The 14,536-nt window shown below is 40.7% G+C and overlaps 1 protein-coding gene across 10 annotated transcripts in view; it reads left to right on the forward strand.

The window, feature by feature from the left end:
- Positions 1–14,536, forward strand: part of RALGAPA2 (Ral GTPase activating protein catalytic subunit alpha 2) — a 327,019-nt gene that overhangs the window by 188,319 nt on the left and 124,164 nt on the right. For all 10 annotated transcript variants that reach the window (XR_012018147.1, XR_012018153.1, XR_012018148.1 and 7 more), the window contains 3 exons: positions 2,515–2,643; positions 3,520–3,578; positions 9,501–9,609. Coding sequence is in view for 2 of the 10 variants with exons in the window: in XM_072799835.1 (XP_072655936.1) it covers positions 2,515–2,643; positions 3,520–3,578; positions 9,501–9,609 (297 nt within the window). In the remaining 8 variants the exon portion in view is untranslated. The remainder of the gene's footprint in view (positions 1–2,514; positions 2,644–3,519; positions 3,579–9,500; positions 9,610–14,536) is intronic.

The following is a 14,536-nucleotide window of genomic DNA, read 5'->3' on the forward strand; positions in this document are numbered from 1 at the left end:
CCAAGAGTGGTAAAATCTTGAATCTTGGTATTGGGTATATAGTTGTAACACTCTCCTTTTATGTTTAAAGATCTTCTTAACTTAAAAATAAAGGAAAAGAAAAGGCAGCCAATGAGGGGACAGACTGATGGAGGTGTGGGGTAGTATCACAGAGAAGGACAGAACTCAGGTCAGATGGAGCTCATCAATGTGAGATGCCTCTCTACCCCTGAGGGGGTATGACATACAAACCTGGACTTCAGGAGGGAAGTCTGGTCTAGAGAGAAATGTCAGGGAGTCCAGCATACACGAAGCACTGAAATCATAGATCTGGAATATCCTTTGCGAGTAAGTACAGATCTGAAGGAGAAGGGGGCACAGGACTACACTCGGCATCACAGTTTGGATCCAGAGGAAATGAGGCATTCTGGCGCAGAGGCTGTCAGATCGCTGTAGGAACCAAGAAAGGTGTTCCAATTGGTGAAGTGTTTCCAGGCCCAAGGGAACTAGTACCTGCATCCAGGGGCCAGGTGAGGAAAGGCTTGGGTGGTGACCACAGAACTTTGTGTGGTACAGATCACATAACAAGCTGTACTCACTGACCAACTTTGGCAAGTCTTAGCATTTTCAGTTTGCTCTAGTGGTTTCAAATTTTTGTATTTAAAGAAAAAAATGAGATAAACCATTAATGATATAGCAACTTCATCCCTGATGCTATAGAGCTGCCCATCACTTTGGCCTGCACTTGGCTTCAGTAAGCATCTGATACTCTGATCTCCCTGAAAGCATCATCACCTCACACTCCTGCTCCGTACTGATAGCGCCACTGCTGGTGGAATGAGGTGGGCACTGTGCTATGTGGCTTGGGAGTCACTACCTGGGAGCTGCAGTGCTTTTCTCAGTCTCTGCCTACAGGAGCCCCCAGTTCCTGCAGCACATGCCCACATGGCCTCTGGGCTCTGTGCTCCTGGGCCTTTTACAGGTCCATGGGTGCCCCAGGTCTTCTGCCCTCTCCATTCCCACTGCCCACACAGGCCTCCTGCCCCTCACCTCACTGCCTCACTCTGCTGGCCTGGTTGGCTCCTCTGGCACCATGTGACTTTTAGCAGCAGGTTGTCTTAGTGTCTCTAACTGTCCTGAGCAGAGCCAATCATTACTTCATTTTGGTTCCCAGAGAGTATCTCTCTGCGTGTTTTACATTGTCTTTGGACCCATGTGCTGATGAGAACCAAGAGAGGTAAAAAATGTTCTGGGCTCCCACAATATCCCCAGTATATGGTTCTCATAGCCACATCACTGTGTTGTGTATCAGTGCTATTTGCCTTTTCTCCCACACCCCACATGCCACACTGCCATCTCTGCTTTACTTTCCTACCCTCAGATGCTTAACAAAATAGGCCCAGTGGGACTCTGGAGTTAGGTGGCCTCAGTGCAAATCAGGGTCTGTCACTTGAAAAGCCATTTAATTTCTCGGAGCCTCAGTTTTCACACTTGTAATGTGGAAATGATAATAGTATCTATTTCATTGGATTGTTGAGGGTATTCTTTTTTTTTTTAAAGATTTTATTTATTTATTCATGAGGGACACACAGAGAGAGGAAGAGACACAGGCAGAGAAAGAGGCAGGCTCCATGCAGGTAGCCCGATGCGGCACTGGATCCTGGGACTCCAGGATCACACCCTGGGCTGAAGGTTGGCGCTTAACCACTGAGCCACCCAGGCGTCCCTGTTGAGGGTATTCTAAGAGCGCTTATAAAGCATTTAGAACAGTGCCTACCACTATAAGTGTTAGCTGCTACTGTTACAATTATCAGATAATAGTAGAGAGACAGAAGGTAGATGGATGAATGGCATACCTTTGTTATCCTGGTGCCTGCCCCATTCTTGGCTAATCATAGCTGCCAGTAAGTGTTAGCTGGATTGAAATCTAGAAAAAAGTGTCTCCTTTAATATATACCTAATTCCAATAATGAACAAACAAGTAATTTTGTATCTCACTAGATATCAGACACTATGTGTTATTTTGCAAAGTAGTTCTTGATGAGACAGGAAATTTGGTAGGTGGTGTCTGCTCTCTTTCTCTGCTTTCTGAAATTGAGCCCAACCCCTCTTCCTTATGAATTTTTGTTAACTGTCTTAATAATATTAAGTTGATATCACTTACCTTGCTTTGTCAAGAACATTGACTAAAAAATAAATAAAAATAAAAGGTAAAAATCATGATTGAGTCATTTGCTCTTCTGACTCTGAATGTATCTGCAGACCAGTTTTCACAATGCGTTTTATATGAGTATAGTGATATTTTCCATTCCTTGGAACTTTTTTCATTTAGGCAAACCTCTCTTACTTAAATATTCACCTGGAGGAAAATAACCCGGCATAGTGTAATACCTCTTATCTAGGATAAAATAATTGTAAAGATTTTCTCCCAAAATCATGAAACAAAGCATGTTGCTTATGTAAAGTTTATGACTTAGAAAAAGAAAAAAATGAGTGTTTTCCCTTTTTTTTGTATGTGTGTGCGTGTGTGTGCAGACACCTCATTCAGAAGCTCTCACCATTCTCGGTTCTCTTGTCTGCTTTCCAAATACCTACCGGGACATCCCTTTACTACAGTCTGTGCCGGAAGTTAAGGAAGTTATCACAGGAACCGAAGATGTCAAGGTACCTCATGCATTTGAATGAATCTCAAGTTTAGTATTTTACAATTCTAGCTCTGTGGTTATCTCTTCCATTATCATACATTGATCTACTTATCTCTGAAAATTCTGCTTTATTGTTTAAATCTTTCAGTAGTTGTTGTTGTTTTCTGGAAGGCTGTTTTAGGGGGATATTAAATGTATTAGATTCAGAGCATATTGCAGTTAGAACTGATATGTTCCTTGGGTGTATTTTATTAGATCTGCTTATCATGCCTATGGATTGTAATTATGTAATGAATCATCGTTTGTAGTAAATTTAGGTCTAATTGTGCTGCATTAGTGCATCAAATGAGTTTATAAGAAATAATTGAAGTAAGCCAAATATTCAGTCCCATTGTTAGCCTGATTAAATACTACTAATAGTTTGAAATGTCAAGTTATTAATTCCTTAGAGAATAAAAGTAAAGTATTTTTTCTCTCCTTAACTGACTTTGGGGCAAACAAAAATGCTTTTCAAATCTCAGAATCAATCTATCTATTTACTTATGGTACATAATTAAAATATATTATTTAACGTACAATATATAATCTAATTGAAGTAAAAAAAAAAACTGAGCTTTTCCTATCTGAAGTCTCAATTGCTTTGCTAGGTTTTTATTGCATGGCCAGAAGCCCTCTTCTCCAGGCTGGTTTACTTGCCCAGGAGGCCCTGGCTAAGACCCTCACCAGGCTGCTCCCCTGAGCCCTGTGTTTCCTTCCTCTCAGGTTCTCCCTGATGGGAGCCTTTCCAGAGCATCCTGGTCCATCAGTAACTCCTGACTGCCTGGAACACAGTCAGAACATGTGGGAAACCAACTACTAAACAAAGTTTTTATTTAACTTAATTTTGTGTTTTTAGCATTACCTCATAAATATTTTACTGAAGAATGCCACAGAGGAACCAAATGAATGTGCAAGGTAAATGTTGACTAAAAGGTAAACTATTTTAGGATTTTAAGATACATACAAATTTATGTGTAAACAGTTAATGTTTAAAAAAAAACACTTCCACATTACTCATACACACATAAAAGGTATAGTAAGAATTATGTCAAGAAAATGCTTTATTTAATTTCTTTAAAGTGTGCCTTTATTAAGTGAAAACAGTAAGGTGCAGAAGATCATAGCATGCTACATTTTGTAGAATTAAAAAATAAGATTACAAATATATACATATATCCTCTGTTATTTTTTAATGAAGAAGAAAATGGAAGGATAAACTGAAAACTTATAAAAATGGTATAATGTATAGGGTAGTAATTCTCAACCAGAGGTGATTTTGTACCCAGGGAGACATTTAGCAATGCCTGGAAATATTTTGGTTGCTTCTGCCAGGTGTCTGAGGTTGCTAGCAGTCTGTTACCAATATAGAGGTTTTCTGGGCCACCTACATAATAAATAGTTGCAACCGCCCTTTTAGCCCAAGCTGGGAGCAGTGGGCTAAAGCAGTGGAGGGGAACATCAGTTTCTCATCCTCTGCCTCTAACCTCAAGGTTTCCAGAAGCCCAGCTCAGCCTACTGCCGCCTCCAAGGACTCAGCTCCTGCCCTGCTCTCTCTCTAGCAGCCTACCAACCATCATTGCTTTGTTAGCTCTTTTGATGATTTTAAGGCTTTCTGGATTGGAGTGGGGTGGATTCTTTGTTTTTTGTTTTGTTTTGTATTTTGACTAATTTCTTCAGTGGTCTTTGGTGGATAACTTAGTCTATATTTTCTAGTTTCCTGTTACCAGCAGCTATAAATTCATTATCAATTTGTTCATATTAGGGTACCTTGAATTTTGGTAATAAACTCTTGAATTTTGGAATAAACTCTAATTGCATTATACAGTACCGGATCTGACTTGACTAACATTCTGTTCAGGAAAGTTGCATTTATATTTATGGCCTGTAATTTTCCTTCCCCATCCTGTCCTTGTCAGGCTTGATTCCAGAGTTAGATATTCTCACAGAATGAGTGAAGTATTGTTTCATTCTCTGTAGTTAGCAAGAATTGTTGTAAAATTAGAGTTTGTACTCCTGTGTATTTAGACCTTGATGGTAAACTATTCAGGCCTGGTCATTTATTTATGAGAAGGTTAACCATTGACTTTCTTCCATGATTTTAGGAATAATAAGGTTTCTTTTTTTTTCTTTTTTTTTTACAGCTTAGATAAACTAGTCTAGAACTCTGTCCATTCCATCTAAGTTTTGAAATATGCTGGTATACATGATGCCTCCATTATCCTCTTGCTGTCTAGTATCTCTTTCATCCTGTAGCTATATACACTTTTTAATCCCTGACCTTATTATATATTCTCTGATTTTTCTCAAGAGTCTTGCTAAAGATTTGTCACTTTAGTTAGTCTTTTTAAAGAACATACTTTTGTTTTTGTTCAGCCTCTTTATTCTAATTTGTTTTTATTCTCTACTTTCTGCTCTTTTTTCTTTCTTCCTTCTACTGTCATTACATTCTGTCATTTCTTCTCTTTTTTTATCAGTATATTAATTCTGATATCTTAATATAATAGTATCCTAATTCAGCATATTAACTCAACCTTTCTTCATTACAAATGTCAGCATTTAAATTTGTTTATTTCTAGGTGCTCTGTTGTCTGAGTTCTGTATGTTTTGATATGTAATATTTTTCCACTACAGATTTCTTTCAGTTTCCATTATGATTCACTGAGTCATGATTTATTTAGAAATATATTAATTCCTAAGTATATAGTTATTTTTACTTATCTTTTTGTTACTGATGTCTTAAAGGCATCACAGATCAAATATGTTATCTGCCAAATGACAGTCTTTGAAATTATTGAGATTTGCTCCATGGTCCAATATATAGTCACATTTTGCAAATTCCCTGTGTAGGCTTGAAAAACATGTATAGGGTAGCCCCGGTGGCTCAGCGGTTTAGCGCTGCCTTCAGCCCAAGGTGTGATCCTGGAGACCTGGGATCGAGTTCCGCGTCGGGCTCCCTGCAGTGGAGCCTGTTTCTCCCTCTGCCTGTGTCTCTGCCTCTCTCTCTCTCTCTCTCTCTCTCTCTCTCTCTATCTCTCTCTCTGTCTCTCATGAATAAATAAATAAAAGTCTTTAAAAAAATGTATATACCATTGCTTCAGTTGTTGGGTGTACTGCTCTAGATATGTGCATTCAATTAATATTTTAATCGTGTGTTTCAAATATTTTACATCCTTTCTAATTTTTTTTCACCATATTAATCATTTACTGTGGAAGATGTATTAAAGTCTCCCACTATTATGGTGCATCTATTTTACCTTGTATTATCTGTCAGTCTTTGTTTTACATATTTTGAAGCTATATTAATAGCTGCATAGAAGTATAGAATTATCAAATCTCTATAGAGAATCATATCTCTTTTAATTTATGTACTGACCCTGTTTATTTCTAAGGATGATTTTTTTTCTCTTAAAGACCTCTTGTCTCATATCGATTCAGATATTTTAAAATAATATTTTCTATCCTTTTAAATTTAACCTTTCTATATTCTTCTCTTTAAATGCCTTTGCAAAGGGGTACCTGGGTGGCTCAGTGGTTGAGCATCTGCCTTTGGCTCAGGTCATGATCTTGGGGTCCTGGGATCAAGATCCACATTGGGGCTCCCTCTGCCTATGTCTCTGCCTCTGTGTGTCTCTCATGAATAAATAAGTAAAAAATCCTTAAAAATAAAAAGAATGCCTTAGCAAAAATTGCAATTCTTTATTTTATATATTTATCATGTCTGATCTTGATCTTTTAACTGAATCTTTAGTTCATTTACATTTACTGCAATTACTGACACATTTGGATGTGTTTCTTTTATCTGCCTTCATACTTTGTTATTGGTCCTTCTCAGTATTCTCTCATTTTGTCCCTTTTCTTGCCTTCATTTTCCCCCTCTCCTTTTCTTCCTTCATTTCTTTCAGATGATTTTCCCCCACATTCCATTTATTGTCTCTCTTGTTGTAGAAATCATAGACTCCATTTTTTTAGACATTACCTTAGGAATTTTAATATGCATACTTGTCTTCCTAATTCTGGAATTAGTCTGTCTTTCCTCTCTTCCTGAACAATGCAATTTCCTTAGAATATATTCTTCTGATTTTATTCCTATATCACTGCAGCTGCTCCTGTTCTGTCTCCCTCCTCCACCTAATGTCTGAATGTTAGACTGACTCAAGATTTAGGGCTGGTCCTCTTCTCCCTCTATGACTCTCCTAGATTCTCTTATTCATTGTAACCAGGCTTTAAATACCATTGAATTGTTGATACTGATGATACTGAATTTATTTGACTGGCCTCTTCTGTGAACCATTATATATATTCAGGCTTATGTATTAAGCTGTCTACTTGACATCTCAACTTGGATGTCTTAACACATGCAAAATTAACACAACCACTACTGAACCGTTTAGTCTCCTGGCTGTCCCTCCAACTCCATCTCAGTAAAGGGCACCATCTTCTACCCAGATTTTCGATCCAGAAACTTGGGAAAAATCCTTCAATTGTCCTTTTCATTTACCTATGACATTCAGACCTTTAACATGTCTTGGCAGTACCTTTCCCCCCATTATTTCTTTACCGTAGGAAGCCAAATTTCTCTGTAGTGAAAAATCGAATAGAAATGTGTATGATGGGACACCTGAGTGGCTCAGTGATTGAGCATCTACCTTTGGCTCAGGGCAAGGTCCCAGAGTCCTGGGATAGAGTCCTTCATCAGGCTGCCCACAGGGAGCCTGCTTCTCCCTCTGCCTATGTCTCTTCCTCTCTGTGTCTCCCATGAATAAATAAATAAGATCTTAAAAAAAAAAGAAATGTGTATGATATGTTCAGTCTTAATTAGCTGTGTATGAAACATGGAGTTAGTGAAATTTAGATCATGCAAGTGGATGTAAGGAGAAATATGATCAAGATTTCAAATAAATGGAGGCTAATTACAAGAGAAGATAGTTATAGTCATGAGTGATAATAATGTAGAAAAGTTAAGAAAAAAATACTAAGTTTCTGTTACATAAACCAGAATGGTGTGAGATGGCAAAGTAGCAAATGGTCTCCAGAGAGTGTGTTGGCATTTAAAGGAGAGTGAAGGTGGTACTGTCATTAGCTTAAAAGAAAAGTCTTGAGAAATAGAACTCTTTTGGGATCACAAAAGACATATTTGGAATACAGAGAACTTAACTCTGACAGAAACTGAAAGGCATAAGGAATAATTGAGAGTGTTAGAATAGTAAAGATGCTAAATGGGGAATGTAAATGATAAATTTCAAAGAGAAAATGGCATTGAAGAGCTGCTTATAAACTAGTGTGGCTGAAAAACTCAAGGCAGATGAGAGTAGTTCACATTATGAAACCATTTTATGGATCAAAAATGTTCTCCAGTGTGCAAAGCTAATAGTTACGGGGTAATGGAGATGTTCCTAAGAAATGAGAGATCTTTACTCTTAATGAATTATATTTAGCAGATAGGTTAATGGGTTGTAAAAAAAAATGTGTATTTATATACACACATACATGCAAGCTTGCAAAAGAAGAGAGGCTCTTAAAGTGGTAAAAATATGACTTAGCGTTTAATTCCATGTTGGATAGATTTTAGTGGGTTGAAAATCAGAGTCTGAGTTAAGCTGGGGGAAAATAAAGAGGCTGTTCTGTGTCATACAGAACATGTGACAAACAGGTACAAACTAAGAATATAAAGTGCTTTTGTAGACTGAGAATAAATGTTGGAATCAGGCAAGAGGTGACTGCTCAGTTGAGAGTTTGAACCGTGTCAAGCTCCTGTATCATACTGATGTCAGAGAATCAAAAAAGACCACGTATACTTGTAAACTGGGCCACGTGCTTTCCCTGAGTGCACTTTGGTAGGTGGCATAGTTTCCCAAGTGCTTTTAATAAACCTGTTGTGAAGCACTTATCCTATCCTAATTTAAAGAGGCAAGAATCCAGTGAAACATGGTGGTTTTAAAGCCTCAAAATATATTAATTTTAATTGCTGAATTATATTCAATGCAAAGAACTTTCATTGTGGAGAGCGGAGCAGTACGTTTAGTTTATTAGCTCTGGATATGACGTCTTCGTACAAAGAACAACATATACATATTATGGATAACATCTGGTTCTGAGTATAGGCTTGAAAACCCTCTTTTGTTCTGAAAGTGAACAGGTTTGGGAGCAAGTATTTTAATTTTATATGTGGGCATTCAGAAAAAATTAACAGGAATATGACTTTTTGATCATTGAGAAAGGTAGTAGAATATATCAATTTCACAGAGAATTACCTCTTAAAATTGATTTATAACTGAAAAAGGTAATTTTTAAAGGACTGTGCAACTTGAAGAAGGCTTTGTCTTAACATATTGCTTAAAAGCAATAGCAGGGCAGCTGATTCTGACAGTTGTATTCAGGTATTCTTTATAATGAAATATGTAGTAGATGTGCATTTTACTGTAAGGAAAACAATTAAAAACTCGGTTTCCAATCATTTTCTAAGATTCATGTTTTTGATTCTTCCTCAAAACTATCTTGAAGCAATACAATGTAATTAAAAATGTCAACAAAAATAATTGATATGTGCTCTGTGACTACTAACAGGAAATAGATCATTTATTTCATTAAATATTTAATTACTAACCAATATCAATATTTCTATGTGTCCTGAAAACTGGACTATTGAGGGCTTCCTTTTTTTTTTTTTTTTTTTCCTATTGAGGGCTTCTTATCTTTTTTCTCAGGAAGACACTCTGTTAACATGTCTGTAGTTTTGGCCATTTTGTAAAAAAGATTTAAAATACTTTGTCACTAGAAAATACCAAGAAAATATATTAAATTTTTTGAGTTTCCTTTCTTTTACTTCTTTTTCTAAAGATGCATTGCTATTTGCTCCCTCGGAGTCTGGATATGCGAAGAACTTGCACAGTGTACAAGCCATCCTCAGCTGAAAGAGGCTATCAACGTGATAGGTGTCACTTTGAAGGTATTACCAATTTGTGATATGTATTTGACAATAAGCTGTATCCCAGATATTCAACCCATTCTAGTTTGAATTAGCCCCATCGTTATTTTCCCCTACATGAGCGATTTTTAATCAAAAATTGTTTTTCTAAGAGCCATGTTGAACATTCTGTCAGGCTCCCAAGGGAGGCCACCAACAGCTGCTTCCCCATTGGTGGCTGCATCTTGGCCGACCATAGCCTGAGCATTTCTGGACCAAGCACCCTACAGCCATATGCGGTTCCTCTGATAGCTGGGCACTTTCTGTGGCAAGCAACACAACTGTCATCTGCTGGTAATAGTGACAAGAAAGTGGGATTTCATGTCCTGGCCTCCTCAGTAGGACCAGGAGAGACCTGATAGCTCCTAGTTAACAGCCCTAAATGCTCACTATCTGACTGGACCTTGTTACTTTTAGGATGGCTTTCTTCCTTTGCTTTCTTAAAGAAAAGAAGAGCTGCCATTCACTGGACAGTCATGCTGGGCCAGATTCATGATAAAGTTTCTATAATCTTCACAACAGCAGCTCTGCAAGGTAGATGGTACAGTTCCTATGTCACATCAGAGGAAAGCAAGGCCCAGAGAAATCAGGCCATGAGCCCACCGCCATGCAGGTATAAGTAATAGAATATGCACCAAGAACAGATCCGTGTAACATGAGAAACAAAACCTTTATACATACTGCCACTTCCTAGACCAGAGCTCAAATCCTGCCAGGTCCTTTTCTGGCTCCTGCTTAGAAATGGTGCTAATAATTAGCAGTGCTGTCATTATATCCCCTAATCCCTGCCAGGCACTGTGCTGGGGGTTTGTGGAAGTTCTTAGGTGTGAAGCAATTTCCCATTTTACAGTAGAGGAACTGAAGTGCAGGAGAGCTAAGGACCCTCTCATTCCAGGCTCTAGAGTCTGGCTGAGCCAAAGTTCAAACTTCGAACTGTTCACCCGATACCGGCATCCAGGCTCAGGCCTGCGCCTCTCTGCTGCCTGTCATGTGCTGCTGACCCCAGGACAGTCCTCACCAGGCTATTGACAAGCCCCTGTGCCACTCTTTGTGCTTCAGCCCACAAGATAAGCAGTCAGGGCCATCCGCAGCCCGTGGCTTGGCATCCAGCCCTCTGGTCGCGCCTCTGCCTGCCTTTGCAGCCTGATTTCACAGCAACCCTCCTCACCCACTCCCCTTCCTCATCAAGCTTGATGCCCTCTGACCGCCTGCCTCTGTTGCCCTGTCCTGTCGTTCTGTCCTCCACAACACCCGGAGGTGCCAGTTATATCATGAAAGTTAGAAAAGCACTTGCTGCTGATCCCTGTGGCGAGGAAGAGCAAATTGATTGAATCAAGATACTTAGGAGCAGGGCACTGACCTTTATTGTTGCTTTTAATCCTTAAAACTACCATATGAAATGAAGGGTTATTGCCATCTTCGCTTCACAGATGTGGAAAATAAGCTGATGGGGATGTAAAGAGTTGGCCAGAGTCAAACCCAAGATACCCTGGCTTGTCTGGCCTTTTGCACAATTGCAAAAGCTATAGGAAGATAGTCATATATAACTATTAAAGTGGGAAAAAAAAGTTGGATATCAATTATATATGCAGAGTGTAATTTTTTTAATATCCTATTTTCTCAATTCTAAGATCTATTTTTCAAGTCTTAGTTTTTTCTTAAATCTATTAATATATATTGAACGTGGTGTGTCTTTCCCACCTCTACCCCTTTCCTGGAAAAACTGTTAAGAATTCAGTGGTGTCTAAGAATGAAGGAGATATGTAGATATGTCTCTATAGCTATCCTTCTACCTATATGGCACTGTGTAGTATAGAAAGGAGATGGAAATTGATAACAAGAGTAGAAGGATATGAGGGCTTACATTTTCTCATTGTAGTTCTCCACATTTTCAAACATTTCTTTAGTTTTTCTCTAAATATAAGGAAAACCATAAGGCACCAGAAGAATGCATGAAGCCCATAGTCCATGGGGGCCTCCCAGCACAGGGCAGGACTGCCCCATTGAAGCCTGCACCCCTGTAGATACTCTTGCTTGCCCCATGTTGGAAACAAAGAAGGTCGATGAAATCACTCCAGCTTGAATTGCTAAGAAATCAGAGAGCTAAGATGAGCCAAATCAGCCTCCCTTTCCCCATTAGGAATAGCAGAGGGAAACTCATGGATGGGACAGCTCCCTGCCTGCCTCTCTCTGAGGCCTGTGTTCCTGTGCCAGTTGGTACTGTTACTGAAGGAGGTGACCTAGCAGGGAAGGCATGGCCACTAAGAACAATTCTAAGGGGATCCCTGGGTGGCGCAGCGGTTTAGTGCCTGCCTTTGGCCCAGGGCGCGATCCTGGAGACCCGGGATCGAGTCCCACGTCGGGCTCCCTGCATTGAGCCTGCTTCTCCCTCTGCCTGTGTCTCTGCCTCTCTCTCTCTGTGTGTGACTATCATTAATAAATAAATAAATAAATAAACAAACAAACAAACAAACAATTCTAAGGAGAGGGGCCTCGAGGCTCAGCTAGGAGGATGCCCAGCCCCAGCAGCACAGGGAGCCTGAGCCCTGGAAGGGCTTCCTGCCTTGTGGATTCCACATGGCTCTGGGCACCACTCTGCTGTGACCCTGCCTTCAGGAACACTTGTCAAGATTGACCTGAGTGTTCCCTCGGATGTGGGAAGGACATGGTCATAGAAGGCTGAAATGCTCCCCAGAGGGTATGAATGAAAACCAGCCTACAGCCTCAGCAATAAATGAGAGCAGTGCACTACACAGGCACCTGGAGAATTCCACCTAGCTAGTTGTATCTGGTGGGCAACAGGGGTGGCAGGGGAGCAGGGGAGTATTCTAAGTCTGAACTGTAGTTACAGACTTAGGTGTCCCATCCAGGATGTGGGCCAAAGGCATTAGAGTGCCAGCTTCAGCTCTGGCTCAGGTGAGCTGCCAACCCTGCCTTCCAGGCAGCCCAGCCTGAGCCCCCACCCTCAGCAACACCTGCTGCTCCTTTTCTTACCCCATCTTAGGAGACATCATGGACAGTCTCCCCTTCCTCACCCCACCACCATCTTTAACAATAGAGTTCTGCTGCCCTAGGGCCATCCCTCACTGGGGCTGACTCCCTCTGCCAATAACTGAGCTTCCTGGTGCTCTGCAACCCCATGGTTCTAGTCTGGCCCCCACAGATCTGTCCTCCATACTGCCACCAGAGGAATTTATCTGCACGAGGCCTGACCAAGTCACCACAGAGTTAGAGCATGGCATTCAGGGACATACACCAACAGGTCCCTGCCTGTTCCCAGGACTGTGTCAGTCTTTCAGAGTAGGGACTGTGTCTGCCCTGTTCATCTTGTGCCCTGTGGTTGTGGTTGTTGTTTGCTGTTGTTTTGGGGTTTGGGTTTGTTTGTTTTTTTGCCTTTTTCCCCTTTTATTTTTATTTTTATTTTTTTTTGGCTTACACAACATGGGAATGTATTAGTTCATATAGCTGGAAAATACATGGGTATGGAAGAATTTGAGGTTGGTTGATCCAGGAGATTAATAGTGTCAACACTGATCTAATTGGCTCTTCTGCTCCATAGTCCACAGTGCCTTCATCTTAGGGTGGGATGTCTGCAGGGTTGGAGGATGTCTGCCAGTAGGAGTCAGGGTCCTCTGTGTCCTTGCTTATGTTCAGCAGGACTTCCATCACAGCGTTCTGGTAAAGGGTACTAAGACACATTAGCCATGGCTTCTCGCTCATCCATGTACCAAAGACTGAGGCTGGGAATAAAATCTTCTGATTGCTTTCAGCCAGTTCAGGCACACTCCTGGAGCTGGGAGAGAGGACTTGCACAGGAGAGGGAAGGCACCTAGAAAAAAAAATCTACTATTAGTTAAGGAGAGAGAGGGGAATTGATACTGGCCAAGCAACTACATATGTACACTATAGAGAGCATCCAGGAGCAATCCCACTCTTCTAAGTGGGAAGAGGTGGTATATGAGTGGAGAAATTAATAATGAGAAGGAGCTAGGCAGTGTCTGGGGAAGGGGCACTCCAGGCAGAAGGAGCACCAAGTACAAAGGCCCTGAGGTAGAAATGAGTTGGTATATATTCAAAGATCAAGATGTTGGTGTATTGGAGTCCAGTGCAGTGTCAGGGCAGTATGGTGGCTGGTGCCTTGGTACTTGTCAGTTTAGCCAAATCCGGACATTTCCCAGAATTTTTTCCCCTGTATGTTTGTTTGTTTGTTTTTTGAGAGGATGAGGTTGATTACATTTTTTTTTTTTTTTGAGTATAGCTGACACAGTGTGATGTTAGTTTCAGGTGTACAACAGTGATGAAACAACCTATACCTTCTGCCATCCCTACCACAAGTATAGCTACCATCTGTCACCATCAGTGCTGACATGTGGTCATTACTCCATGAGTATGTGCTGAGTGAGTACATGAGTGATTTATTCCCCCCGCATCCCCCACAGCATTCAGGTGTGATTAATCCCACCCCACTTGCATCCCCTCCAGCCCAGCCTTGCCTGCCACAGTGCCCTGCTGCCTGCTGCCTGGAAAGAGACACTGTCCTTCTGCATTCTTCCAGACTAAGCTCAACTCTCCCTCCCACCACAATGTGGCCTTTCTGCTGTCTGCCCCACCCTCACACTTCACCCCTCTCTCCCTAGAGGCTTGTTGTCTGCTCTATCATAGCTCTCATTTTCTCCTAGTCCTCTTGTGTGCTTCTAGCTTCTAGATTTAATAGCCATGCCAGCCTTCTGGCTCTACCTCATGACTTGACCACTGTGATGCAGCAGAAACACATCCAGTACCTACTTGTGTTCTTAACTCCTTCAGTTCCATCTTCACCTCAAACTCACCATGTGTCACTCCTCAGAGGGCTATGCAACGCATTAGAAATATAATGGTGAACAAGATGTGGAAAAATTAAACACACGAA

This window comes from Canis lupus, chromosome 26, assembly GCF_048164855.1.
Source record: "Canis lupus baileyi chromosome 26, mCanLup2.hap1, whole genome shotgun sequence".
NCBI lineage: Eukaryota > Metazoa > Chordata > Mammalia > Carnivora > Canidae > Canis > Canis lupus.